This window comes from Stenella coeruleoalba, assembly GCF_951394435.1.
Source record: "Stenella coeruleoalba genome assembly, chromosome: 10".
NCBI lineage: Eukaryota > Metazoa > Chordata > Mammalia > Artiodactyla > Delphinidae > Stenella > Stenella coeruleoalba.
The window spans coordinates 66802052-66830035 of NC_137156.1; the positions used below are offsets into that span (position 1 = coordinate 66802052).

The 27984-nt window shown below is 50.6% G+C and overlaps 1 protein-coding gene across 2 annotated transcripts; it reads right to left on the reverse strand.

The window, feature by feature from the left end:
* Positions 1-427: 427 nt before the first annotated feature.
* On the reverse strand, positions 428-27573 carry TRAIP (TRAF interacting protein). Of its 2 annotated transcripts, XM_079933533.1 has the most exons (15): positions 26837-27573; positions 19784-19841; positions 19197-19280; positions 16748-16787; positions 16015-16142; positions 14689-14783; positions 14075-14188; positions 13230-13317; positions 12392-12481; positions 11856-11944; positions 4055-4210; positions 1766-1814; positions 1343-1492; positions 1181-1231; positions 428-959 (listed from the first exon to the last, which is right to left on the reverse strand). In XM_079933533.1, exons 1-15 carry the CDS (start codon positions 26932-26934, stop codon positions 834-836), a joined length of 1416 nt encoding a protein of 471 aa, XP_079789659.1. In that variant the 5' UTR covers positions 26935-27573; the 3' UTR covers positions 428-833. The 2 variants fall into 2 exon arrangements, with proteins under 2 accessions (XP_079789659.1, XP_079789660.1); XM_079933534.1 differs by lacking the exons at positions 428-959; positions 1181-1231; positions 1343-1492; positions 1766-1814 and adding exons at positions 2842-3126; positions 3600-3659.
* Positions 27574-27984: the final 411 nt, after the last annotated feature.

The following is a 27984-nucleotide window of genomic DNA, read 5'->3' on the forward strand; positions in this document are numbered from 1 at the left end:
AGAGTTGAAAGGTGAAGAGGGGGGTGTCACTGGTCATTTGTTGTGCTTGCTGTGAGTTCCCTGTGTGTCTAAACCCTAGTTCACCCATTTGCTTTCCTGCTTATGGCCTTTGCACTGTGCCCAGGTTAGAGACTGTGGACAAAGCTGAGGTGATGTCACTCTTGCTACAGTCTCCCTGTGCCCTATGAGAGGGCAAATGCCTAAGCGTGAAGCTGCTGGGTCTGGGTCTAGGTGAAGGTCCCGCTTTAGAAAATCATGCCAGACAGTTCTCCAAAGTGAGGGCAAATTTACACTCCCAGAGTCAGGAAGAAAAGACTCTATCTTTTTTATTTCACGAAGAAATCTGGCCCCCCTCCTCTCCCTACCACCATCCCCCATTCCCCGCCCTGCTTGGTCCAGGCCAACAGCAAGTCAGAGAGACAGGCAGAAGCTTGGGCAGGCTGAGGCTGCCTGAGAAGCCTCCAGCACTTTGGTCCTTACAGTCAACAAAAAACCCTGGTCTGGAGGACCAGAAGCAGCCCAGCCACATCCGATCATGGCTATAAATGGGAGCCTGGAATACGGAGCAAACCCTGCTGGCAGGAACAGTGAGCTGATCACATCAGCTCTCACAGGGAGACCCAGTATGATGGGGGGTGGGGCAGTGTGTGTGTGCAGGAAAACCACAGTTTCTGGGCCTCACCTTCACCCCCATCTTCTTGTTTATCCTTGTCCTCAGGGCTGGTCCTAGAAGAGGGGCCATGCCCCACAAACCATCTGCCGAGCCAGTCCGCAGTCCTCGGCCTATAAGTCAGAGGCATGTATCTGGCCACTGATCAGACTCACTGTTCTCACTACCACAGGAAGGTGTCCAGCTTGGCCTGGGAGGGAGGGAGCACTGTCCTGGCCCCCAGTCTCTGCTTAGCCCTGGCCTTGGGCTTGGGTTTAACGGGCAGTGAGCGGATCATAGTCGTGTCAGTCTGAAGGAAATGTCAAGGAAGAGGCCTAAAGAGGGGACTGGAATGGAATGCAGGGCAGGAAAGGCTCAGACTTGGTGGTGGGCAGCCCTGCTATACTGAGTAAGGTCTGGCTCTGCACACCTGGGGCTGCAGCCACTGGTGGGCTGGGGTCTGGGGGTACAGGTGAGGGATGATGTGGGCGCCACAGCTCAGCTCAGCCCAATGCTACAGAACAAGGATACAGGCTGGATGAATTTTGTCCGGCCTCCAAGTCCATCGAAGCCAGTCCTTACCTAAAGCAGAAGGAAGAGGTGAGTGGGCCAGGCTAATGGGCTAGGGGGCTGGCCACCCAGCCCCACCCCCAAGGAGGCTGGCACTTGCCACTTTTAGGAAACCACACTCACTGCATCTGTGCTGCGACAGGGCTCTGCCCTGGTCCTCTTGGTCTGTTTCTGGCCCAGGACAGCATTCCGGATGAAGACAGGGAAGGCACCAGCCAGCTCCTCATCAGGCTCTCCCAGACAGCGCTGGCCACCCAGCAAGAGCTGGGACTCCTGCAGAGGAGACCCCAGAGCCAGGCTTGATAAGCCGGATGGCAGCAAACAAGGAGGGTAGGAGGTGTGTTGGAATAGGATCAGGATCTCTGATGCTTCATCAGGAGGCAGGAAGGACAGTAAGTAGGGTTCCCAGGGTGGCTCCAAAGTGCTTCAGTCCTCCAGGGGTGAGAGGACTCTGGCAAGGCCCTGACCTCTCAGAAAACCAGATTCATACTCAGTCCCGGCCAGAGTTGGAGGGTGATTGCCTGAGCTTCTTCTGGGAAGCCTTACCTGCTTGGGGCCTTTGGGCATCTTCTTGAGAACGTCCTGAACGGGAGAACTGCAAGAGCAAAACGTGAAGACAAGAGGCAGGTGAGCAAGACATAAGGGGTAGGTGAGGGACTTCCCTGTTGGCAGAGTGGTTAAGCATCCGCCTGCCAATACAGGGGACACGGGTTCGAGCCCTGGTGTGGAAAGATCCCACATGCCGCAGAGGAACTAAGCCTGTGCGCCACAACTACTGAGCCTGTGCTCTAGAGCCTGTGAGCCACAACTACTGAGCCTGTGCTCTAGAGCCCGTGAGCCACAACTACTGAGGCCCACATGCCTAGAGCCCGTGCTCTGCAACAACAGAAGCCACCACAAGGAGAAGCGCGCGCACCGCAAGGAAGAGTAGCCCCCGCTCGCCGCAACTAGAGAAAGACCTCCGTGCAGCAAAGATGCAACGCAGCCATAAACAAACAAGCAAACAAATAAATATATTTTTAAAAGGGGGGGGCAGGCGAACCAGGCTCAGCACATTCCCCTTGGGGAGCCACCGCGTGGCATGGCTGCTGGCATGGCTGCGTGCTGGGCAAGGCACCTCAGTAATCCCTACCCCAAGAGCAGGTCTGTGAACAGCTGGATAGCCACAGCCACCAGAGTGGTGGAGGCAGGGGAGGTTGGGCCATATTCCAATCTTGTGGCTTCCACTCAGGGACAAACCAATTCCACTCACCATTGGAATGATGGGCTCTCAGTCACCTCACCACATCCTGGGCTGTATGTGGGGCTGGAGAGCCCAACAAATTCACTACCCACAGAAGGCAGGCCACTCATGCCCTGAAAATGAGCTCAGGCCTAGCCCCATCTGCCCAGAGAGGGGTCACCACCTCCAGAGGACCCTCAGTAAGTTAGAGAGCCCGTAAAGTACTCTCAGAACACAGGGTTAGGCCATCTCCCTAGATAAATCTGTGCAGGTAGGGTCTGGGGCAGAACAGGTCATGGCCCCAGGCCCTAGTCTGCCACTCCTAGTTCCAGAGCTGGACCCAGTGTTTCCATCCAACTCCTGGGGACCCTAGCAGCTGGATACCCTCTTCTCATATCTTCCCAGAAGAGTGGGAGAATGGTGACCTAAGGCTGACCCTGTGGATTCTCAAAGCCATAAGGACAGGGGCAGGATCAGGGCCTGCAAATATTGAACCCCTCTGTTCCTGCCCCCATAGCCTGTGGTGATGCCGCATGATGACCATGGGAAGAATCTCCTCTTGCTCCACTTGCAAGTCCGGTTCTGGGGAGGCTGGGCTCCCTCACCCCCCTCACAGGCACTGAAGATGGTAGAAATGTCTCTAAAAGGTATGGTAGCCTGCAGGCCCCAGGTGCCCACTTTCAACCTGTATAGTTAAAGAGGCAACAAGAGGAAGCCAGAGTACCGAGCAGGCACTGGTAGGCCCCCTGACTGTAGCCCACATGCTCTAGGTTTGTTTCTCACTGCTACCAGGCCTGGCCCTATACAGCACTGGTGCCTCTGCCCCTGAGTCTGGGGAGGGGTAGAAAATCCAGCTGGCTTTCCCTTTTGTCCTCTCCCTGGGCCTCCTCTACCTCCACTGCCTAACATCTCAATTTCTTTCTCTCATGTCCAAAGTCTTTGACTGAGAAAAAACTTGCTCAGCCCCTGACTCCCTTACCTGAGCAGCGTACAACTACATGGATGTACAGGAGTAGCTCTTGTCTCCATGATGAACTAGTGGCCTGCCTGGCCAAGGAGACAGCCTCCCTACTCCCAGTCCCACTGTACCAATAGTGCAGGTCCCACCCATACCACTGCAGCTCCTCATAGCTTTTCATGTCTGTCCCTGTGGGCTACCTCCTTAAGTGGTAGGGCTCTGGTTCCATGGTCTGATATGGTCCTGCCTCAAGCATGAGCCTGTGGGGCACACAATGGAAGAGGAAGTTCAGAGTCCCTGACTTAAGACTCCAGCGAGCCCATTCAAGGTACTGGGAGCACCCTGCCTCCCAACAGCATCAGCCCAGACCTGCCCCTGCTGGGACCCCCATGTTCTCTCTAATTCACATCCCCAACTTTGCTTGAAGGGTGATTGTGAAGATTAATGAGACAAGCAACAGAAGGGCTTTGTACAGATTGAGTACTCAGGAGAGGGCAGAAAGGTAGCTGGAACCAAAGCCATGGCCATGGCCATGGCCAAGCCCAGGTGACCCTCACTGCCCTGTCAGCCACTCAGAGTTATTAGGGTAGGACCTGCAGAGATCTCTTAGCCATCCTCCCTCCAGGCTGTGGAAGGGCCAGGGGCTACCACTTACTGTGCCTTCTCTGGAAAGAGCCTCTTGGCATGGCCATGCTGGGTGCTGGAGGGCTGGGCTGGGGGAGTATCCACATTAAAGGTGGCATTGAGGTCAATATCATCGCCGAAGGCTGGCCGGCGAAGCTTCAGGTTCAGCATCTCCACAGGAGCTGGGCTATAGGCAGAGATGGCCTGGTTAATCAAGACCACAGCAGCAGCCCAGAAGGACAAAAGCCCCTCAAGCATCAGAGATGGCTCAGCTCCAGGGGCCTGGAGCCCACACCTGGTTTAGAGCCATCCTGCAAGGAAGCCCAAATCTCTACAGAAAAAACCACTTGGCTTAGTCCTTCACACAGTGGAAGTCTGGAAGACATGAAAGGAAGCAAAAACTCACACAAAACCCAAATGTACAACTAAAAGGTCTTTTGTTCACGTAGCCTCATTTCTCAGAATGCAAGGCAAGGATCCTGTCAGAGAGGTGACCACAGACTGAAGTAAAGGGATGTCCCTTCCAGTGCTACTTATTATGACAAATGGCACAATCTTAGAAACTGGCAAAATGACTCCCCTAGGGGGCTGGTACTGTCATAGCTTGAATATGATATACACATTAAAGTAGTGTTTCTAGAGAGTAAACTTAATAACATGGGAAAGTGCTCATATGTTAAATTTAAAAAGCAATACAAAACTCTATAGTCAACAAAAGAAAAAACAGAAAAATTAGACTTCACAAAAATTTTAAATTTCACGCATCAAAAGATACTATCAATAGAGTAAAAGGGCAATCCACAGAATGGGAGAAAATATTTGCAAATCATATATCTGTTAACGGATTAAAATCCAGAATATATAGAGAACTTCTAAAGCCCAACAACAAAAAAGCAAATAACCCAATCGAAAATGGGCAAAGGACTTGAACAGACATTCCTCCTAAGATGATTTATAAATGGCCAATAAAGGGGAGTTCCCTGATGGCCTAATGTTTAGGATTCTGGGCTTTCACTGCTGTGGCCCAGGTTTAATCCCTGGTCTGGGAACTGAGATCCCCATAAGCCGCAGAATGGCCAAAAGAAACCACCCCCCTAAACAAATGGCCAATGAAGACATGAAAAGACCCCCAATACCACTAATCATTAGGGAAATGCAAATCAAAACTACAATGAGACACTCCTCACACTCATTAGGATGGCTACCATAAAAAAAAACAAAACAGAAAATAACAACTATTGGTGAGAATGTTCTTAAATTGGAACCCTGTGCACTGTTGGTGGGAATGTAAAGTGATTAAATCACTGTGGAAAACAGAAAGACAGTTCCTCAAACAATTAAAACTAGAATTATCAAGTGATATAGCCATTCCATTTTTGGGTGTATGTGCAAAAGAACTGGAAGCAGGATCTCAAAGAGATATTTGTGTATCCGTGTTCACAGTAGCATTATCCACAACAGCCAAAAGGTGGAAGCAACCCAAGAGTCCATCTACAAAAGAATGCATGAGCAAAATGTGGTATATACATACAATGGAATATTATTCAGCTTCAAAAAAGAAATTCTACAACATGAATGAACCCTGAGGACATTATGCCAACTGAAAGAAGCCAGTCACAAAAAGACTGTATGATTCTACTTACATGAGGTATTTGGAGTAGTCAAGACCATAGAGACAGAAAGGAGAATGGTGGTTGCCAGGGGCTGAGGGGGAGGGGGAGGAAATGGGGAGTTACTGTTTAATGAGTATAGCATTTTTTACAAGACAAAAATTCGGGAGATAGATGTTGGTGATGGTTGCACAACCTTATGAACATCTTTAATACCACTGAACTGTACACTTAAAAATGTTGGTAAGGGACTTCCCCAGTGGTCCAGGGGTAAAGAATCCGCCTTCCAATGCAGAGGACGCGGGTTCGATCCCTGGTCGGGGAATTAAGATCCCACATGCCGCGAGGCAACTAAGCCCATGCGCCACAACTACTGAGCCTGCGTGCCTCAACTAGAGAGAGAAAACCCGCACGCCACAACTAGAGAGAAGCCCGCGCGCCACAGTGAAAGATTCCACATGCCACAAAGAAGATCCCGCGTGCCGCAACTAAACCGGATGCAGCCAAAAAAAAAAAAAAAGTTGGTAAATTTTATGTTATGTATATTTTACCACAATAAAATTGGGGGAAAAAAAACCAAAGAAAACTCTATGTATAGTATAATCACATGACTTGTGCACACACATCCCCCACTCTACCACATACAGAAAAAGGACTTGAAGGGATTTTCCACTGGTCAATGGTGACTACCTCTGGGATAAGTCCATATTTTCCAAATTCTCAACAATGCATGTGTTTTTACTTTTTTTAATGGGGGAAGGGTATAATTCTATTAGAAAATTTAAGCCAACAGGATTTTTTCTAGCCCATCCAGACCTGGTGGGGCTCCCCAGCTCCTGTGATCAGAGAACTCCGGGGAGTGGCAGGGGAAGCCCCAAGACCACTCTTTCCCTCAGGAGCCTTTCAGAGCTGCCCACAGCCCTACTCTCACTACTCAGGGACAGAGGGATGAGCTGTGCCGTATTAGTCTCTGGCCAGGAGCCAGATGGGGTGTGCAGATCAGAGGAAAGGAACTACCTGCACTGACTTGGGTAGGTAAGCAATCTGGGAAGCTTGGACTCTCTCTTTCTTTCCCTGGCCAGACCCCTGGAAGCTCTACCCTTTCCTTGCCTGTAGGTGGAAGCAAAGGCTGCATAGACCCACCTCAGACCAATTTCACGCATTGCTTTGCTTCCCACTCTGGGAACCACAGCATAAAGCAGCAGTCAGGACCACTCATGCCAATCTTTTTTTTTTTTAATAATTTTATTTTATTTATTTATTTTTATTTTTGGCTGCATTGGGTCTTCGTTGTTGCTCACGGGCTTTCTTTAGTTGTGGTGAGCAGAGGCTACTCTTCATTGTGGTGCTCGGGCTTCTCACTGCGGTGGCTTCTCTTGTGGAACACAGGCTCTAGGCGCGTGGGCTTCAGTAGTTGTAGCCCAGGGGCTCTAGAGCATAGGCTCAATAGTTGTGGCACGTGAGCTTTAGTAGTTGTGGCTCGCAGGCTCTAGAGTGCAGGCTCAGTAGTTGTGGCGCACGGCTTAGCTGCTCTGCGGCATGTGGGATCTTCCTAGACCAGGGCTTGAACCCGTGTCCCCTGCATTGGCAGGAGGATTCTTAACCACTGTGCCACCAGGGAAGCCCCATGCCAATCTTCTGTAAGATCTGTTACTCTGCCACGTTTTACCAATCTCAGCAAGTCCAGGTCCAGGTTAAGAGAGGTGCACTCAGGTGGCAGGCAGGGTCTGGCTATGACAGCCATTTTGCCCTCCAGGTGGCTCAGGGTAGGACTTCCTGCTGCCATTGCCTCAGACCTTGCCCAGTGGTGTTCATGGCATGTGCCCAGCCTTGGCTCAAGCCAAGCCAGTCTTTTTCACTCACACCTCCTGGCCATCCCCAACACTAAATTCAAGACTCAGGAGGTTCTCTCAGTGCCTCCCTCACTCCCCCACACCATCTGGCTCATATGAACACATTTCTTGTTCCCTCAGACACTTCCTGGTAAATCCTTCTTCTTTTATAAGCTCGAACCCTGTTTTTCTTCCTGCCAATGGTCCTTCTTTCCTTCCCACCTTCTGTCTGTCTGACAAGGTGGAAGAGTCTAGAGCTTAGTGGCCATATACACCCCCCAACTGGTTGAGGGCCTGGCTTTAGGTCCTCCTGGGTGATACCATCATCTTTGGGATAGTCACCCATGGCCAACATACAGGGCTTCATGCCAGAGGACTCAGGAATTGGGGCAAGACACCCCTCTTTCCAAAACTCAACCAAGGCCCTGGGCAGACCTATTACCTGTGTGGCACGGGAGTTAGTCAGTGTGTCCTCCATGAACTCATGGCAACCGGCAGGCCTACCCTAAGCAAAGGCCTCCCCAACTCCCTTCAGCTTGGAGGTCAGGGGCTCTTGGGGTCCATGAGAGAGGTCTTCCAAACACCTCCTCTGTGGTTGGGGGTGATAGCTACCTCCTGAGGCCTCCCTAAAATGACAGGAGTGAAGGATAACCCTACTGCAACAAATAGAATGGGCAGCCATCATCAGTACCCATAGAGTTCCACAAAAATCTGGGAGAGAGCATGGCCAGGGGATAGGAGACTTACACAATAGCCAGAACCCACCAGGAGAGGGCTACGGATGCAAGGGAGGAGCGGGGAAGACCTGGATTTACAGATGCATTAAACAAGCCTGAAAATGGGGGTACTGATGGAAGGTGCGAGCTTGGTGCCACCCCTCCCTACATCAGGGAGTGAGCACCAGGAAGTGAGCCTGCTACCTGGGGCCAAGAATGAGAAGGGCCTTTTCTAAAGTCACCTGCAAACCATCCACGGGATCTTACGGCAGCCAGTACTGGACCTGACAGCAAATCCCTCTGCACCTAGGTTCAGACATGATACCAGATGACTGCACATTCTCCCAATCCCTGCCCATAAAGGTTGGGTTCCCAGGACACCTTTCTGTTATTCCTCCTCAGAGGGCCACAGGCAGCCAAGGACCCCCAAGCATGAGAGGGAAGTCCAAGAGAAAGGCCATGATGTGCAAACACTGGCCCTGACAGAAATGAAAATGCTAGACCATAAAACAAGGTATAGCATATTTTGCCAAGGATGTATTCAGCGAGCAAGAAAGAATGTGTGCAAGTTTAAAATGCGATTGCTGATTCAGCCTTAAAAAGGAAGGAAATTGGGACTTCCCTGGTGGCGCAGTGGATAAGACTCCAAGCTCCCAATGCAGGGGGCCCAGGTTCGATGTCTGGTCTGGGAACTAGATCCTACATGCGTGCCGCAACTAAGAGTTCACATGCCACAACGATGGAGCTCACCTGCCGCAACGATGGAGCTCACCTGCCGCAACTAAGGAGCCCATGTGCTGCAACTAAGGAGCATCCAAGCTGCAACTAAGGGGCCTGCCTGCTGCAACTAAGACCCAGTGCAATCAACTAACCAACCAAACAAATAAATAAAAAGAAAGTAAGCAAAAGCAGGAATGGAAAGTCCCTGGGCACCTAGAGGAAGCCTCTGTGCTTGTGCTCCCCCTTACTGTGGACGCCAGACACAGATGACAAGTGCATGGAAACACCAAGGCCCATGGAATAGAAAGTGGAGGGAGCACGATGGGGAGCTTGCAGACAGCAGCCTTGAGTGATATCCTAAAAAAAAGGATTTTTACTTTCTGCCTTGACTCAGGTTGGGTTCTAAAGGTCTATCTACATGAGATGGTCACTGAGACTAACAGCTCCCTGAGGGTGGGTACTATACCTGCCAAGCTCCGGACAGAGCCCTCATGTTACCTGGGGCTTCCAAGGTGGCTGGGCCGATAGACTCTGAGTGTAGAGTAGGTAGGAGGGACCAGAAACAGAGCTCAGTTTGTCAAAATCAGCCACAGGCTGGACCTCACAGAGTCATGTGCCCATCACACTCCCACAGCCCTCAGACCTAAACTGGGGCAGGCAGGCAGCCCTGGCTCTGTAAAGAGACACTGGAAGGGGCTTCCCTTGTGGCGCAGTGGTCAAGAATCTGCCTGCCAATGCAGGGGACACAGGTTCAAGCCCTGGTCCAGAAAGATCCCACATGCTGCAGAGCAACTAAGCCCGTGCACCACAACTACTGAGCCCACGTGCCACAACTACTGAAGCCAGCGCGCCTGGAGCCCATGCTCCACAACAAGAGAGGCCACCGCAACGAGAAGCCAGCGCACCACAGCAAGGAGTAGCCCCCACTCACCGCAACTAGAGAAAGCCCGTGTACAGCAACGAACACCCAACGCAGCCAAAAATAAATAAATTAAATAATTAAAAAAAAAAAATGAAACACTGGAGGACCTGAGGTATGAAAGGAAAGAGAAAGACTGAGGAATGAAAGGTAGGAGAATGAGAGGAAACTGGCTTGCATGCATTCACTGCCCCCCTCAGATGCTGACCGGGTACTATGGTGTGGGGGAAGGAGCGTGTGTGTGAGGAAGCTGATGGTGGGGACACAGATCAGGAGGCAGCTCCCGGTCTACTCACAGCCGGGTGTGTACACAGGGGGTAGACCAGGCTCCAGAAAGCCTCTAGAGCACCTCTGTGGACCCTAGCAGCTGATGGCATCTGAATAAGAAGTGCTACCTGTGCAGAGGACAGTGAGCTTATTTCTGCTGAGGAGACTAGGGAAGGCTCCGCAGGGCAGCTGACACTTCAGTGTGGAGAAGAGCAGAAACACAGGAGGGCATAGGAGCAGGAAGGCAAGGGGTGTTCTGCTGCATTGGGCAGTGTGATTTGGCTGAAGCCTGAATATCCACCGCAGCCCACAAGGCCAGCTCCATGAGGGCCTGAGGCCAGTGCCAAGGGTCCTGGGAGATGTTTGGCAAGGGAGTGGCATGATGCCCTGGGGCTGCTATACAGGACAGGGGGGAGGAGTGGGGCGATGGGTCACAAGTCTCACACGGAGGTGGGAGCAAGGAAAAGGGTCAGGAAGGCACCACAGAAGTTAGATGGGCAGGCTCTAGCAATTGAGTGGATGTGGGGAAGAGGGAGCATAATGAGTTTCCAACGTTGAAACGTGGCTCAAAGGGACTTCCCTGATGGTCTAGTGGGTAAGATGCCACACTCCCAATGCAGGGGGCCCGGGTTCGATACCTGGTCGGGGAACTAGATCCCACATGCATGCCGCAACTAAGAAGTCCACACACTGCAACTAACAGCCCGCATGCTGCAACTAAGAAGACTGCATGCCACAACTAAAGATCCCTCATGCTGCAACTAAGACCCTGCTCAGCCTAAATAAATAAATAGTTAAATAAAAACAAAAGTGGCTGAAATAAAAGTGGCTGGGGGGCTTCCCTGGTGATGCAGTGGTTAAGAATCCGCCTGCCAATGCAGGGGACACGGGTTCGAGCCCTGGTCCGGGAAGATCCCACATGCCGCGGAGCAACTCAGCCTGTGCGCCACAACTACTGAGCCTGCGCTCTAGAGCCCGTGAGCCACAACTACTGAGCCTGCGTGCCATAACTACTGAAGCCCACGCGCCTAGAGACCATGGTCTGCAACAATAGAAGCCACCACAATGAGAGGCCCATGCACTGCAACGAAGACCCAACACAGCCAAAAAAAAAAAAGTGGCTGGGGACTATGCTGGTGGTCCAGTGGTTAAGGATCCGCACTACCAATGCAGGGGGCATGGGTTCAATCCCTGATTGGGGAACTAAGATCCTGCATGCCGCGTGGCTCGGGGAAAAAAAAAAAAGTGGCTGGGCTGCTGGGTTGTGTCTTCTGTCTGGACCATCAGGAGGGCTGCTAGGCAGGAGATTGCCCTGAGGACCCTCTCAGCCCATTGGCTTCTGTGGAACACTGGGGAGGAGGACACCCATCCCTCTGCCTCTGGCTCCCTCTGCTGGCAGCTTTAATGTGCATATTCCTGGAACCAGAAGAGAGTTACAGTATTTCCATGGTTGTTTCAGAACCTGGGGCAGACGGATACATTAGGTGAGCCATTCCATAAACAGGATGCCCTGAGCTGGTGCTCCTGCCCTTTCTATGACCAGCCCTAGGTACTTTCTGGCCTCCCCTGGCCTCTCCTTGTCAGAGCCCAGAATCTACCTCAAAGCTGCTTTCCAGCTAAATCTTGGCTATCTCCCAGGGCAGGGGGTCCACAGCCTTCAGGCCCACATGGGCCACCCACTCCCACAAAGCCAGGAAGAGTGAGGACACCCTTACCAGGGAGCTCTTCCAGCCTATAGCCCTTGCACCACCCCAGAGGGTCAACAAACCTCTCTAAAACCAGGCGGTTGACAGCCTCACTGTCCACTGGTGGCAGGTTCAGGGTTTCCTGCAGCATCGTTAGCTTTTTTCTCAGGCTCTTGGGGAAGGAAAGAGAAGAGAGTGAAAGAGCCGCTGAGGCACCAAGTCCAGAGGGACTACCAAGGACTGAGCACCACACACGAAAGGCAAGCCCACTGGGAACAGAACAAGGCCCGAAACCCAAATATCAGGCTCAGGAAGCCAGGACCACCCGACCTCAGAACCCGTCTCTGGTGGAGCCCCTACTCTGGTGGTCTCAAGGATGTAGGCACAGGACAGACTGTGAGGAAGACCCAGGTGCTCTCTGTCCTCTGCTGAGGAGGCCCCGGCTCCAGACCAAGGGCCAAGGCACATGTCCTGACCCACCCTGACCCAGGAGGATGCAGGGATCCCAGAGCCACCACCACTGACTGGTGCAAGGTTTCGCGGGCAGAACTGGCCAGCCCTGTTCTTGGAGGGCACATAAGCCACCCCTCGTTCCCGCCTGGCCAGAGATGTCCCTCACTGCGATTTCCTTGTCAGCACTCTGTAAGTCCTTCTGGGCCGACCTCAGCTCCAACTTGGCCTGGTCCAGTTCAGAGTAGACTGTCTGCAACTACAAGAAAGTGTAAGGAGAAAAGGATGAACCCAGGGGTGCCCATGTGCCCTGCCCGCACCTGCTGCTACACCAGCTCGTGGTAGCCCGGGGTCCAGAAGAGCTGGGAACACGGGAGGGAGACCCTAGCTCCATGGGGCTGGACCTTAGTCCGGCAATGTCCATCTGGAGCTGCCCAGGAGCAAGGGCTACTTCCTACACCCTTGCCCATGGATGCACCATGCCCAGAAATAAAAACTGCTGTGCTGACTGCATCAGGTTCCAAGATGCCTTCTACTGGGTGTCCCCTGGTGGCCTAGTGGTTAGGATTCCAGGCTTTCACTGCCATGGCCCAGGTTCAGTTTCTGGCTGGGGAACTGAGATCCCACAAGCCGAGCGGCGTGGCCAAAAAACACAAACAAACAAAATAAAAACAAAACAAAAAATACCCCCAAACAAGAGGCCTCATACTCTGGGCCTGGAACAAAAAACAGGCACCTGCAGCTGTCACATTTGGGACCTGTGTGCTCCAGCCAGCTGAGAGGTACCCAGAAGAGCAGAGAGGAACAGAAGTGTGCAGAGGCTGGGGGGATACCTGCCTGATCTACCACCCTAACTGTCCATGTAGCCAGAGTCAATGCCCAGTAAGGATCAGAAACCAGCCTCTGTGAGTCATCCAACAGCCCCATGGCCTTGCTTAGGAGACACACATGAGCATGACAAAAGGACAGCCACCTCTCCCCTCACTGTCAGCTCCCCACTGAATTACCTTGCTTCTGGAAGAAAACAAATCCTTCTTCAGTTTGTCGGCTAGCTCCCCTGAGGCCCTCCGCGCCTCTTTTAGATTCTCGTACTCTCTACAAAGGGGCCATGGAAAGACATGTCAGCACCAGACACCTGCTGGTCAGACTGAGCCACAGCACCAACCAAACACAAAGCCCAGCCCAAGCCCTCAGCCCTTCTCATTCCTACTCTGACACCTGAGCCCAGAGGGGACCAGGTGGTGCTGTGGAGGGTCTGGCACCCAATGCAAGGAGAGCTGGTGAGTCTCTGTTCCCTGCCTGCCTGCAGGCACTGGCGATTTGAGAGGGTGTGCAGGAAGCCCCGGCCCCACTACGAGGCCCCCTACACCACCTGACCCCTACACGAGGCATCTGGGATCCTCCATGCCTGTCAGCCAAGTGGTCCCTTTTCTCCCACCTCACACCCATTGTAGTAAACATCTGAGCTGAGTTTCTGATGCAAGCCAGGCAGGGTCAGTAACAGTGCTAATAGGAAACAGGCTCCAGATATCATGATGGGGCTCATGGCTCAGAAAGCTGTGCCAACGTCTTTACAAATAACGCTTATAGTTCACACTCAATTCTCTCAAAATTCTGTGAGGCAAGTTATTATTATCTCCATTCAGGAAGCTGAGGATCAGAGAGGTTAAGAAATTGGCTCCTGGCCACATGGTGAAAGGGGTGATGGTTCAAACTGAGGCAGCACGGCTCCAGAGCCTGCCCCTTAACTCCACCTGCTGTGCTTTACAAGAGATGGGCAACAGACGGAGAGGCATGGCTGGGGTGCCATGGCTTAGCTCCTGGGCTTGGATAGAGGGGCCAGAGTACACACTTCTTGAGGGACACGCAGTACACAGCCAACTGCTCCACCGCTGACTGTCCCACACCCATGTCGCGGATCATCTCCTCCACCTCGGGCCGCTGACTCTGGAGTAGGAGCTCAATTCTGAAAAACACCCAGCCCACGGCATTTAAAATCTGGAGGCTGATGGGTAGGTACCCAGTGCAGCTCTGCTTCCCTTTGCTGCCGTTGCTATGGTGACAGCCTGAGCTGCTAGGATGCTTCAGCAGGCAGGTCTGTCCAAAGAAAGGCCCCACAGCAGAGCTAAGCACAGCTGCAGCGATGCTGCTGAGGAAGAAGGGGTGTTGACAGAGAGCCTCAGGTCAGGGATCCCCAGAGAGAGGTTCTTGGAACAAAACCCCTGCCAGGTCATTTGGCCACAGGCAACAGGGACAGGGAGGAGTGTGGCAAGAGCCCCCATGGAAAGTAGAGGAGCCCATAGAGGTTGAGTAAGACCTGTGCCCATACTCAGCTAGCCTGAGCCCCCCATGGCCTATGGAGAGTTGAGCTACAGAGGTGAGCCAGCCCCTGCTGAAGTCCTGAGAGCTGTGCCCCAGAGGGCCCTAGATGCAAGGGCACAGGGCAGGCCCCAGATCCAAGCTCACCGCTCCATGGTCTTCATCTTGTTCCGGAGCCGGCGGGCCTCCTCCCGTGCTTGTTTGGTCTCATCCTGCTGCTGTTCCAAGTACTTCATCTGCTTCTGAAGAGCAAACGTACCCCTACATATCTGTTGCTTGGAAGCTCCTGGGGCCAAGGCTAAAGTCACTGGGAGAACACTACCCTAGAACTGTATGCTTTTGAAAATGCTGATAAGCATATGCTCCAACCCCCAGGAGGTAAGGCTTCTGGGCCCCACTCTGGCTTATGCTTTTTCTGCTAAGAGGCCCTAGGCCAGCTGCTTCCTCACCTCCCTGTTTGCTTCCTCCTGAGATAGGTCTTACCATAGGCACAGCCCACTCCCAGGATCTATAGGCCTGCTGGGGGCTGCCAGGGTCCTGTGGCCTGCTGTGTAGGAAGCTGAAGAAGCCTGGAGCACAAATCCAGGCTGCGCTATCCACCAGCTAGACCTATGGACAGTTGCTGGGGTAGGAGAGCTGAGCCAGAGGCAGCTGGCCAGGCTGCCCTCAGTACCTGGCCACTTCATCTCTGACCTGGGACTGCCAGCAGACTCCTGCTCTACAGCCAGGTGCTGGTTCACTCCTTCCTTCCCACTGGCCAGGCCACGTGATCCAGGCCAGCCACGAAGCAGAGACAGAAACAATGAACACCCTGGGGCTCTATCTGTTCACAAGGATGGCTCCCTTTCCCTTTCAAATGGCATCCAGCAAGGACTGCTCCTTCCTACGAGGCCAGAATATCAATTGTGGATTCAAGTCAATCACCTCATGCCCCTCGGAGAGCAAGAGGCTCACCAACCTAGGCTGACACAATATTCATTTGGGTCTAGAGCCACTTGCTCTGCAGGCTTTGATCTGCCCGGTCAGCTCAGCACAGCCGACTTCAAAGGCCCCCTGCTCCTCCCTGGGATGCTGTTTGATCTGGCTCCAGAGAGCAGCCCAGCAAAGAACTAGAGTGCTAATGGAAGGTTCTTCAGGCTGGCTTTGTCAGTGGAGTACAAACCACTTTTGGAAGCACGGCCCAGCCTCACTGAGGTCTTGGCTGAGCAGCCCCTCCATGAAGCACTGGGCAGGCCTCACCTCTCGAAACTACCTAGTACAAAATCCATAAGTGCAGGCAATACGACCCTTTTCTCATGGGCTGGATGGGTACAGCATGGGAAGCCTGGGGAAGATGGGATTTGCCTCCATTTTACAATTGCACAAACCAAGGTATTGACCAAGGCAGAACCAAAAGACAAGCCCAGAGTGATGAGTCCAGGACTGAAACTATATCTCCCCAGCAATCTGTGTCCACAAGGCCTGGGGACCCACCTTGAGGGTGGAGCACAGCATCTCAGCCTTGTCTAAGGCCTTCTGCAGGGATTCAACAGTGGCGTTGCGTTCTTCCAGCGTGTCCCGCAGAGTGTCAATGATAAGCTGGCCGTCTCGTTTTTCCTTCTCTGGAGCAAGGGTGGGGGATAGAGGGAGAGGAGAGGCCCGTCCACACTGCAGTATGAGAACATGGGCCCTTGGGCTCCAGCACACCACCCCAGAGCCAGGTGAGGAACAAGTCTCAGGCCAGAAAGTTGGGTGGCCCGCTTCTCTCTCTGGCAGACACCAAACCAGGGACACCCAGCCAGAGTCTCTTCCTTCCGGGGATGAGACCCTCTTTCTGATGCTTGGAACTACTTGAGTAAAGATTTCACTGCTCTGTGCTCCTGTGGGTCTAGTTAATTCATCATCCCAGAACTCAAACAAGTTCCTGCCAAATTTGGCAGTGGAACCCTCACCTACAAATACTTTGTCCTATCAGATAGCCCCCTCCCAGCCCGGGTCCTAGGCAAGCAGCCTCAGACAAAGAGAAGAGGCTCACCTGATCTAGGTGGACAGCTTCAGTCACCTCCCTTTCCTTTCCTTTTCTGCCAATCACAAGAGCTGATAGGACTCTTGGACATATGAAGCAGGGAGAGTCCCTGGCTCTGCCAGAAGGTTGGAGGCCTTCCTCCCAGGGCCTCTCCCTCCACTACCCAAGTCAGGGGCTTCCCAGGGCCCCTTGGGAACTCACCTTTCTGGGAAAGCAGAGCTCTGGTATTATCCAGTTCATTCTGCAAGGCAATATCCACAATAAGCAGCAAGAAGGCATCAGAGCTGGCCTCCACTCAGCCTCCCATAAGGCTTGTGGGGAGCCCCAGGAGGGGACAAGGAGGCCTATGGGCCCAGGGAAGCATGAACCCTGCACACCTCAAGGCCAAGCTAAGTCAACAATGTAGAGAGAAACCTTGCTTTATCTCTGTGTGCCTTTTTAAAAAGTAGGTAAAATGGACGAAAATAATCTCAGGTACAAGACCCTAGGACAGGAAAAGAGGCATAAAAGCGGCAAAAGAAGTGGAGCTGCGCCTGTGCAGTCAGTCTCATGGCAGAGGCTTCCATCGCTTCCTTGGGCCTGTGCTGGCCTTGACCCTCTCTGGCATTAGCTGCACTCACTGGGGACACAGAATTGGGATGTCCAAGCACCTTGGGCCACCACTGCTTCCCTCCACCCTGGGTCCTGCCTGCTTCATGGTCTGCCCCTCTCCAAGCTCTAAGCTGGCTCTGTGCACCATGAATCTTCCAGCCCCAGAATCCAACAGGTAGGTGAACCAGCACAACTTTGCACCCCTGGATGAAACCTCACCTGCGCTAGGCTCTAACCAGACTGTTGTGAGGGTCAAATGGGCCTCTCAAAGTGCGTGCCTATGTTCCGAAGCCACTGCCACAGAACCACTGAGAGGCTGAAGCAGAACTGAGCCCAGCTCCCATTCAGGAGTCCCATGTACTCAACACCCCTGTGGGCAAGAGACATGCCTACTCCATAAGCAGGAAAACCAGGTTCGGCAGACCTGAAAGGCTTGGCCTAGGGTTCATGGTGGTAGCTAGATGCAATCCAGAAAAATCCTCCTCCAGATTACCCTCCCCAGGTCAACGCAAGACTCAGAATATCGGGCTTCCCTGGTGGCGCAGTGGCTAAGAATCTGCCTGTCAATGCAGGGGACACAGGTGCGAGCCCTGGTCCGGGATGATCCCACATGCTGTGGAGCAACTAAGCCCTTTGCGCCACAACTACTGAGCCTGTGCTCTAGAACCGGCAAGCCACGACTACTGAGCCTGCGCTCTAGAGCCCGCAAGCCACAACTACTGATGCCCATGCGCCTAGAGCCTGTGCTCCGCAACAAGAGAAGCCACCGCAATGAGAAGCCCGTGCACCGCAACGAAGAGTAGCCCCCGCTCAATGCAACTACAGAAAAGCCCTCACGCAGCAACAAAGACCCAACGCAGCCAAAAATAAAAAATAAATAAAATAAAATAAGTTTAGAAAAAAAAAAAAGGCTCAGAATATCACATGTGACCAATACTAAGGCCTAGCCCCAGTGCGTGGATAAGTCCCTGTTGTCAAACTCTCTACCCAGGACTCTGGGGCAGGAACTGTTGGTGGCTGAGCTGGTCAAATAGGCCGGACATCTGGGGTGGAAGCGGTGGGCAGAGAAGGGCACACACGGGCTACCTGAGAACGGCTGCCAGCCCAAAGCTACCGCTAGTCCCCTGGCTCCTTCCACACCCAAGCAGGGTGCCTTCCAAGCCCTTGCTCCAAACTACTCAAGATTTTGCCTCCCTGTCTCCTAGATCTGGCTCAGAAGGCCAGAAAGAAATGAAGCTGCCTTTGTTGCCTTTATCACAGGGAGGACACGGCTTAAAACTGGGAGCAGTTACCATGACGATGAACATGTTAGCTTTAGGCATAAAAGTTCCACGTTCTTGAAGCAGTGAGGTTCCAAGGACATCACAGCACCCTGGGACCAGGGCCAAATGAATCCTGATCTGACAGATGCCCAGCAAATTAACCCTCAGAGTCCAGGTTCACTTGCAAACCCCAATCCCACTTATTTGAGAGGTTTCTGCCAATCCAATCCCTTTGTACACAAAGAAAGCTAAACTTTACACTTGGAGGGGAAGCAGTATAAGTGTAGGAGGGAACCCACCCATCCTCCCCTGCAGTGTGGGTTTCTATCCTGGCTGCATATCTTGATTCCAGGGGCTCTACCCTCCATTCCTGCTCTGAGAAAGACTCAGGCACCTGGATATATACCAAGTTCCCCAGGCAGTTTTGAAGCACAGGCAGGTTTGTGAACAGTAGGTTCACACATATTCCCTGGCTGAGGACTGAAAAGATGGTTGTAGACCCTTTGCGAGGTGGGGGAACTTCAGGAGAGGCACTCTGAACTATGGTCAGAATTGCTCTGAAATCCCCAGGGGAGGGCTCACAGTCAAGTGGCTCCCCTCCCCGCTAACAGCGTATTTCTCCAATGACTGTAGCATCATCACTTGTCCTCTGCTCTCTCAGCCTCTGCCTTGAAATCTCTACCAAGTCTTCCCTCCAGAACTCCATCTCCATACTCGAGGTGCTCTCCCTGGGTAGGAGCAGAAAGTGAACTCTCAGAGGGCTTGGGGTTCAGTAGAATGAGATAAATTCTGGGTACCTTTAAGAATTCTGCATCTAAGACACTCTCCTCCTCCTGGGCAAGGTCAAAGAAGAGCTTATTGATAATGGTTCTTTTACCGACCTGAATGAAAGAACAAGATACAGTATGACTGCACAGCTGGGTCATGGGCAAGGATAAGGGTGTACATTCAGCCTAGCCCATCTCAGGCCTAATCTTTCACAGCACATCCCTTGGAGTGAGAGGACCTCTGTAACCCTGTAGGTGGCCCAAGCTGGTGCCACTAGCTTGGTGGTTACTGAAGTCATGTCACTGCAGACCCATGTGGTAACTGTTCAAAAGAAACCCCAACTCTAGGTGCTGGGCATTGCACGGGAAAGGCAGGGAAGGAGACCAAATCTACCCAGGTGAAGACTGGCCCAGGCAATGAGTCCATCCGCCTGCTATCTTTGGGTACAAGCAGGCCTCCCGAGCCGCTCAAAAGCACAAGTGAGGCTCGACCAGCCTCAAACCACGAGGGTCCAAATAGGTCAAAGACATTGCTTAGCTTCAGAGATCCTTCCTCATTCCTGCTCCCTGGCAAGGAGCTGTCTTTAGCTGAGGTGTTTTCATCCTACCACCCTCACCTGGATTCGGCACTGTGGGCAGGTCCGACTTGGTGCTGTCTCGAACCACTGAATTAGGCTGGAATGAGAAACAGAAAATCAGACTTGTGAGCCATGGCTTGGAGCGAGACATACAGGCCAGGTAGCCACCCCGACCAGAACAGCGCCTGTCCTGCTCCTCCTCGACCCAATGCCTGCCTACCCAGGAGGGCAGCACCACAGGCCATGACGGTATATCCCACAAGGCCTGACTGGTACAAGCACTCCAACCAACTGGCCCTTTTTTGGGCCCTGTTGGCTTAGATTTCCCTACCCCTGAGCTGCAATTTTGTCAACTTTCTAGGCTTGGAGCAGGGCATGGGGGAGCAACAGTCAAAGCCAGACTCCCTCAGAGATGGGGGTTGTAATAATACCCCCATGTAAGCTAGGGCTCCAAAGGGGTACACTTTCAAAGTAAGGATAAACTAGAGGTAAAAGCAAGTAGCAGTAAAAGCAAAACACAGCCCAGCTATGCACCATCTGCTTTAAATTTTAATTAAAATAGTCTCCTGCTAGGGAATTCCCTGGCAGTCCAGGGGTTAGGACTCCGTGCTTTTGCCAAGGGCCCAGGTTCAATCCCTGGTGGGGGAACTAAGATCCCACAAGCTGTGCAGCGTAGTCAAAAAGAAACAAAAACAAAATGTAGTCTCCTACTGGTAAACAATCCCACCCCCAGGAACCAGGGAGAAACAGAATCTTTTCAGGAAGATGATACCATAATCCTAGGCCTCAATTTTTTTTCTATAAATAATTTTTCAAATACATATAATACAAAGCTAACAATGCACAATGGAATACTACACAGCAATGAGAACGAATGAGTCTACAACTAAGAACAAATTATGGATGAATTACATAAATATAACATTGAAGAAGAGAAGCCAGATACAAAAAAAGGTATATTGTGTATAACTCCATTTACATAAAGTAAAAAAGTAGGCAAAACTCATCTATGTTGCTGGAAGTCAAGACAGTGGCTATCCTTATGTGTGGCGGAAAGGCGGGCAGGTGGGAGTAACTGAAAGAGTGCACCAACCTGGGTCGTTGGACTCTTTAATCAATAGAAACTGATAAGAGGCCAGAGGAGAAATTCAGGCAAGTCTTTATTGGGACTTGTGCTGCACCTCAGGGAGCAAAAACAAGCAACAGGTGCCCTTGCTTGCTCACTGTGGGGCGGCGGGGGGAGCTGGCTCCTTAAATGGGGTGAGTGTAGAGGTGGGTTGGCAGATTGAGCCACAGGGGTGGCTTAGGTAGTCTGCCCACCCCTTTGGTGGTGCTGTGTGCAGGGGTCATGCACAGTACCCTGCTTTTGCTCCAGGCACTTCAGAAGCGACAGCTGGGTTTTGGCCTTTTTGTATTTTTTGTTTGTAATTTGCCCCAGCTGCTGCACACATGTACTTATTTTTAGTCCCCTATAGTTTCTCTGTATTCTGTTGCTTGAGGAGAGGTTTGTCTAGGTGCAAGTGCAAGCACTCTGGCAGTGTCCCAGGTCCCAGCCTGTCTCAGGAGGAGGTTTCTGGAGTGCTGAAGTCTAGTTTCTTGTTCTGAATTCTGGTTGCAAGGGCGTGTTCAGTTTGTGAAAATTCTGCAAGCTACACACTTATTATATTTGTACTTTTAAAGGTTTTATTTATTTATTTCATTGATTTATTTTTGGCTGTGTTGTGTCTTTGTTGCTATGCGTGGGCTTCTCATTGCGGTGGCTCCTCTGTTGCAGAGCATGGGCTCTAGACGCCCGGGCTTCAGGAGTTGTGGCTCACGGGCTCTGGAGCGCAGGCTCAGTAGTTGTGGCGCACAGGCTTAGGTGCTCCGCGGCACGTGGGATCTTCCTGGACCAGGGCTCGAACCCGTGTCCCCTGAATTGGCAGGCGGATTCTTAACCACTGTGCCACCAGGGAAGCCCCTATATTTGTACTTTTTCTTTTTTTCTTTTTTTTTTTGCTGTACGCAGGCCTCTCACCGCTGTGGCCTCTCCCGTTGCGGAGCACAGGCTCCGGATGCACAGGCCCAGCGGACATGGCTCACGGGCCCAGCCGCTCCATGGCATGTGGGATCTTCCCGGACCGGGACACGAACCCGTGTCCCCTGCATCGGCAGGCGGACTCTCAACCACTGCGCCACCAGGGAAGCCCTATATTTGTACTTTTATGTAACATTTCTTTTTTAAAAATTTATTTATTTATTTATTTTTGGCTGCATTGGGTCTTTGTTGCTGCGCATGGGCTTTCTCTAGTTGCAGCGAGCAGGGGCTACTCTTCATTGCAGTGTGCGGGCTTCTCATTGTGGTGCCTTCTCTTGTTGCGGAGCACAGGCTCTAGACGCATGTGGGCTTCAGTAGTTGTGGCACGTGGGCTCAGTAGTTGTGGCTTGTGGGCTCCAGAGTGCAGTTTCAGTAGTTGTGGTGCACAGGCTTAGTGGCTCCGGCACGGCACGTGGGATCTTCCCCGACCAGGGATAGAACCCATATCCCCTGCATTGGCAGGCGGATTCTTAACCACTGCACCACCAGGGAAGTCCCTGTAATGTATTTCAATAATTTTTTTTTTAAGTAAACAGTTATACAAGGAAAAAAGCACTACATAGTGCAAACCAGAACATATCCACAAAGACTTAAGATATTCGGATTTTCACAGACCATAATAAACACATTATGCTGAATAAATAAAAATTAAGATTGAAAATATCAGCAGAGGGCTTCCCTGGTGGTGCAGTGGATAAGAATCCGCCTGCCAATGCAGGGGACACGGGTTCGATCCCTGGTCCAGGAAGATCCCACATGCCGCGGAGCAACTAAGCTTGTGCACCACAACTACTGAGCCTGTGCTCTAGAGCCTGCGAGCCACAACTACTGAGGCCCGTGCGCCTAGAACCAGTGCTCCACAACAAGAGAAGCCACTGCAATGAGAAGCCCGCACACCGCAACAAAGAGTAGCCCCCGCTCGCCACAACTAGAGAAAGCCCACACGCATCAACGAAGACCCAGCGCAGCCATAAATAAATAAAAACTTTTTTAAAATTAAAGAAAAAAAGAGGGCTTCCCTGGTGGCGCAGTGGTTGAGAGTCCACCTACTGATGCAGGGGACACGAGTTCGTGCCCCGGTCCGGGAAGATCCCACATGCCGCGGAGCAGCTGGGCCCGTGAGCCATGGCCGCTGAGCCTGCGCATCCGGAGCCTGTGCTCTGTAACGGGAGAGGCCACAACAGTGAGAAGCTCGTGTACCGCAAAAAAAAAAAAAAAAAAAAAATTAAAGAAAGAAAATATCAGCAGAGAATTCGAAAATAAAAGGTGACGTATCAGAATTTAATAAGGACCAAACAGAAATTCTAAAACTGAAAAAATGGCCAAAATTAAGAATTCAATGGATGAGTTTAATAGCAGTTTAGACACAGTTGAAGAACTGGTACATTGATAGATAGGTCAGAGGAAACACCAAGAATTAGAAAGATGGAAAATATATGAGAAATGATAAGAGATATAAAAGATACTGTGATAAGGTGTAGCATACATATAACTAGGAATTCCAGAAAGAAAGTGTTAGGTAGAATAGTGTCCTCCCCTCAAAAAGTGTACGTCCTAATTTCTGAAACCTGTGAGTATGTTACCTTATATGACAAGAGTAATTTTGCAGATGTGATTAAGTTAAGGAGATGGAGAGATTATCCAGGTGTGTCCCATGTAACCACAAGGGTCCCTGTAAATGCAACAGGAGTATTGGAGTCATACAGAGAGCTGAAGATGTAACACTGCTGACTCTGAAGATGGAGAAATGGGCCATGAGCCAAAGAAGGCACAGCTCCACTTCCATCTTGATTTTAACCAAGCAAGACTCATTTTGGACTTCTGACCTCCAGAATTATAAAATAATAAGTCTGTGTTTTCTTAAGCCACTAAGTTAGTTGTAATTTGTTATAGCAGAAATGAAAAACTAACATAGAAAGAAAAGAGATAATGGAATAGAGGCAATACATGAAGAGATAATGGCTGATAATTTCCCAGAACTGATTAAAGAAATTGTTCCACAAGTTAAAGAAACCTATGATTCTCAAGCAGAATAAAAATAGTAACAAGAAGAGAATTGAGGTAACTATATTATTGTCAGACAAAATAGACTTTAAGTCAAAAATGTTTACAAGAGACAAAGAACGACTTTACATATTGATAAAAGGTTCAATCCAACAAGACATAACAATTATAAACATATATGCACCTAACAAAATATATATGAAATATATACATGGAAGAAAATTGTACAGAATTGAAGGGAGAAACAAAAAGTTCCCCAATAAAAGTTGGAGGTGTTGGGACTTCCCTGGTGGCTCAATGGTTAAGAATCCACCTTCCAGTGCAGGGGACAAGGGTTCAATCCCTGGTCCGGGAAGATCCCACATGCTGTGGAGCAACTAAGCCCGTGTGCCACAACTACTGAGCCTGCACTCTAGAGCCCACAAGCCACAACTACTGAAGCCCGTGCACCACACCGCAAAGAAGAGTAGCCCTCCGCTCGCCACAACTAGAGAAAGTCCGAACGCAGCCACGAAGACCCAATGCAGCCAAAAAAATAAAGTTTAAAAAAAATTATTTAAAAAGTTGGAGATGTCAGTACCCCACAATTTCAATAATGGATAGAACAATCATACAGATAATTAATATGGAAATAGAGGACTTGAACAACTCTTTAAACCAAATAGACCTAACAGACATATACTCCCCCCAACAACAGCAGAACACACATTTTTCTCAAGTGCACATGGAACATTCTCTAGGAAGGTCATATGTTGGGCCACAAAACAAGTCTTAAATTTTAAAAGGCTGAAATCACACGAAGTATCTTTTCTGATCAAAATAGAATGAAACTAAAAATCAGTAACAGAAGAAAAATGAACAAATGTGTGGAAATTAAACAACACACTCTTAGACAACCAATGGGTCAAAGAAGAAATCACAAGGGAAATTAGAAAATACCATGAGATTAATGAAAATGAAAACATACCAAAACTGTGTAATACAGCAAAAGCAGTGCTAAGAGGGAATCTGATAGCTTTAAACACACAGAATAAAAGAGAAGACACCCATTAGGATGGCTATTATGGAAAAAAAACAAAACAGAAAATAAGTTTTGGCAAGGATGTGGAGGAACTGCAACCCTTGTGCATTGTTGCTGGGGATGTAAAATGGTGCAGCTGATGTGGAAAACAGTAAGGCAGCTTCCCAAAAAATTAAATATAGAATTACTGTATGATCCAGCTATTCCACCTCTGGGGATAACCCAAAAGAAATGAAAGCAGGAATGTGAACAGATACTTGTACACCAATGTTCATAGTAACATTACTCACAGTAGCTGAAACATGGAAACAACCCAATGTCTATTAACAGATAAAGGGATAAACAAAATGAGGTATTTTCATACAATGAATACTACTTAGTCATAAAAATGAAATTCTGAAACATGTTACAACATGGATGAACCTTGAAAACGTTACGCTTAGTGAAATAAGCCAGACTCGAAAGAACCAAATGTGCAATTCCACTTATATGAGGTAGCTAGAATAGAAAAATTCAAGGAGACAGAAAGTAAAATAGAGGTTTCCATGGGCTGTGGGAAGGGGAGAATGGAAAGTTATTGTTTAATGGATACAGTGCTCTGTTTGGAATGATGTAAATGTTTTGGAAATAGATAGTGGTGATGCTTACACAACGTTGTGAATGTACTTAATGCCACTGAATTGTACACTTAAAAATGGTTAAAGGGCTTCCCTGGTGGCGCAGTGGTTGAGAGTCCACCTGCCGATGCAGGGGACGCGGGTTCGTGCCCCGGTCTGGGAGGATCCCACATGCCGCGAAGCGGCAGGGCCTGTGAGCCATGGCCGCTGAGCCTGCGCGTCCGGAGCCTGTGCTCCGCGGCGGGAGAGGCCACAGCAGTGAGAGGCCCGCGTACCGGAAAAACAAAAAAAAAAAAAGGTTAAAATGCAAGGCATCTTTGAGCTCACTGAGTAAACACCCTTCTGATAAATTTTAAAATTTTATGAAGAAGTTATCATTGAAATTAAATGGTGGCAAACACGTCCAAGGAATATTGCAGGAATTTGATCCCTTTATGAATCTTGTGACAGGTGAATGTGTGGAGATGGCAACTACTGGGCAACAGAACAATACTGAAATGGTGGTAATATGAAGAAATAGTAGCATGTTAAAAGTTTTGGAACAAGTATAAACAATGGCTGTGTTCACCAAAGAAATCAATTGTTTCCACGTGTTCCCTTTCCAAAGGGCCTGTTTTACAATGATATAAAAATCAGGTTGTGTACATTTTCATACTAAACTTTTTTGTTACGTAAACTTTTGCAAAAGTTTTTAAAAGGTTAAAATGTTAAATGTTATCTTATATATTTTTTACTATAATAAAATAGTGTATAGTAAAAAAATGAAAAAATGGTTAATTTTATGTTACACATATTTCACCACAATTAAAAAAGGAGCTCGGAATCAGCCTGTTCACAGCTGCTAGAGGAATCTCCCCACTAGCTGCACACTCAACAGAACGGCTTGATTAGAAAGCACCTCCTTACCCTTCGATGTTAACTTGGGTTTGCTGAGGTCAGTGAATACACTGAAGTGTCTGACCAACGAGATGACTCTGGACAGAATCATTCCAAACCATCAAACAAACCACAAGAAATCGGGTAGCCAGCAGTCTACTAGGTCTCGAAGAAACAAAAGGGCTCGCTAATGTGGTGAAAGTTCATTTCTGCCCGGGGTGCTAATTTTGAAATCACATCTCTTTGCAAGTCGATCAAAGAAACCCCTACTCTGTCTTCATTAAACCAATCCTGTACCCCCGACCTCAGCTAGGCTGTCACCTCCTCCGGGAAGCCTGCCATAACCCGCCTCTGCCCAGGTCAGGAACTCTCGTGGGGCTCCGTCTAATGCCGTCCTCATCACCAGTCTGGGCTCCGGGTCGCCCGGAGGCCCGACACCCCACAGTCCTGTAGCCGTACGGGGGCGAGCGCCCAGCTCCAACAGAGCAGTCACTCACCACTGCAAGTGGAAGATGTGGCCGCAGTGAATGGCGGCCACGTCGCGGGAGTGATCGAAGAAGTCAGAGCAAATGGTACACAGAGCACGGATAGGCATGACGACTGGTCTCAAGTGGCCAAGGTAGCCAAGGAAAACGCGACGGGTTCAGCTTCTTGGCCGTGCTTCCGCGTCTCAGCTTGCTTCAAATTTGGCTCCCGAGCGCAACTTCCGGGAGCGGATCGGAAGTGGCAACAAGGCACGTGAAAGCGCGGACTGAAGGTTGGGTCCGGATTGGACGAACCCTCAGGGGCGGGGCTTAGCGGCCCACCGGCCGTAAAGAATCCTGGGGCCGAGCGCGGGCCTGAAATTGTTAGCGGTAATTCTCAGGCGGCTCGCGGGAAGACAGCCGGTACCGCAGGAGCGCAGCGTTGGATTGGCACGAAGAGCAGCTGCGCCGCCGGCCGGGCCCCTTTCTGGGGCAAGACTGGGAGTTATGGTCCCAAGCCAGAGCTGGTGCCAGGTGCGCTGGGCACGGGCTTCTCAGCCTCGTTCTCTCGGCGTAGCCTCCTCTGCACTTCGGGGGAGTCGAGAAGACCACGGCCGTAGGGGAATGGGACGACGGTCCCGATGGAGAGCGGGTCCCCTGGCCTCTGGACAGTGCTCGACCATATGGTGGAAGCCCATAGTTCCCAGACCAAAAGAACGCTCCACCCTCTCAGCCTTCCGCTCTGAGTGGTCCTAGAAAGATGGACACAGGTCCAGACACCTCAAGCTCACTCTGGCTCTATACAAGCAAAGCTTGATGATCCTTAAGTTTAGAGGTGGCAGGGTCAGTATCCTGACTTTAGTTCCTAGCTCTCAGGAGGATCAAGCTTTTCCTCGGGACTGCAGTAGGGTTGGAATTTTGGAGGCCCAGATGCTTCATAGATGAGTGGCTAACAAACCTTTTTCTTATTCCCACATCAGAGAAGTTATCTTTGGGGTCCTCTCTGAGAAAGAGCAGCATACCTGGTGAGTTCACCTGGGCTGATCTGGGCTGGAACAAGTATTCCTAGGAGTTTTCATGATTAATTATTTTTAGCAGTGTTACTCCCGTCTCCCCAGAAAAAAACCTTGTACAGAGCCCCATAATATAAAGCTGATCTGTTCCACCTGAAGTAGACCCAC

Coding starts and splice junctions, on each gene's coding strand:
- TRAIP (XM_079933533.1), bottom strand. CDS start 26,934: ATGCCTATCCGTGCTCTGTGTACCATTTGCTCTGACTTCTTCGATCAC. Junction 4,211..11,855: donor AACCGCCTGGTTTTAGAGAG/GTTTGTTGACCC, acceptor CTCTGCCTATAG/CCCAGCTCCTGTGGAGATGC. Junction 960..1,180: donor GGACAAAATTCATCCAGCCT/GTATCCTTGTTC, acceptor CATTTCCTTCAG/ACTGACACGACTATGATCCG.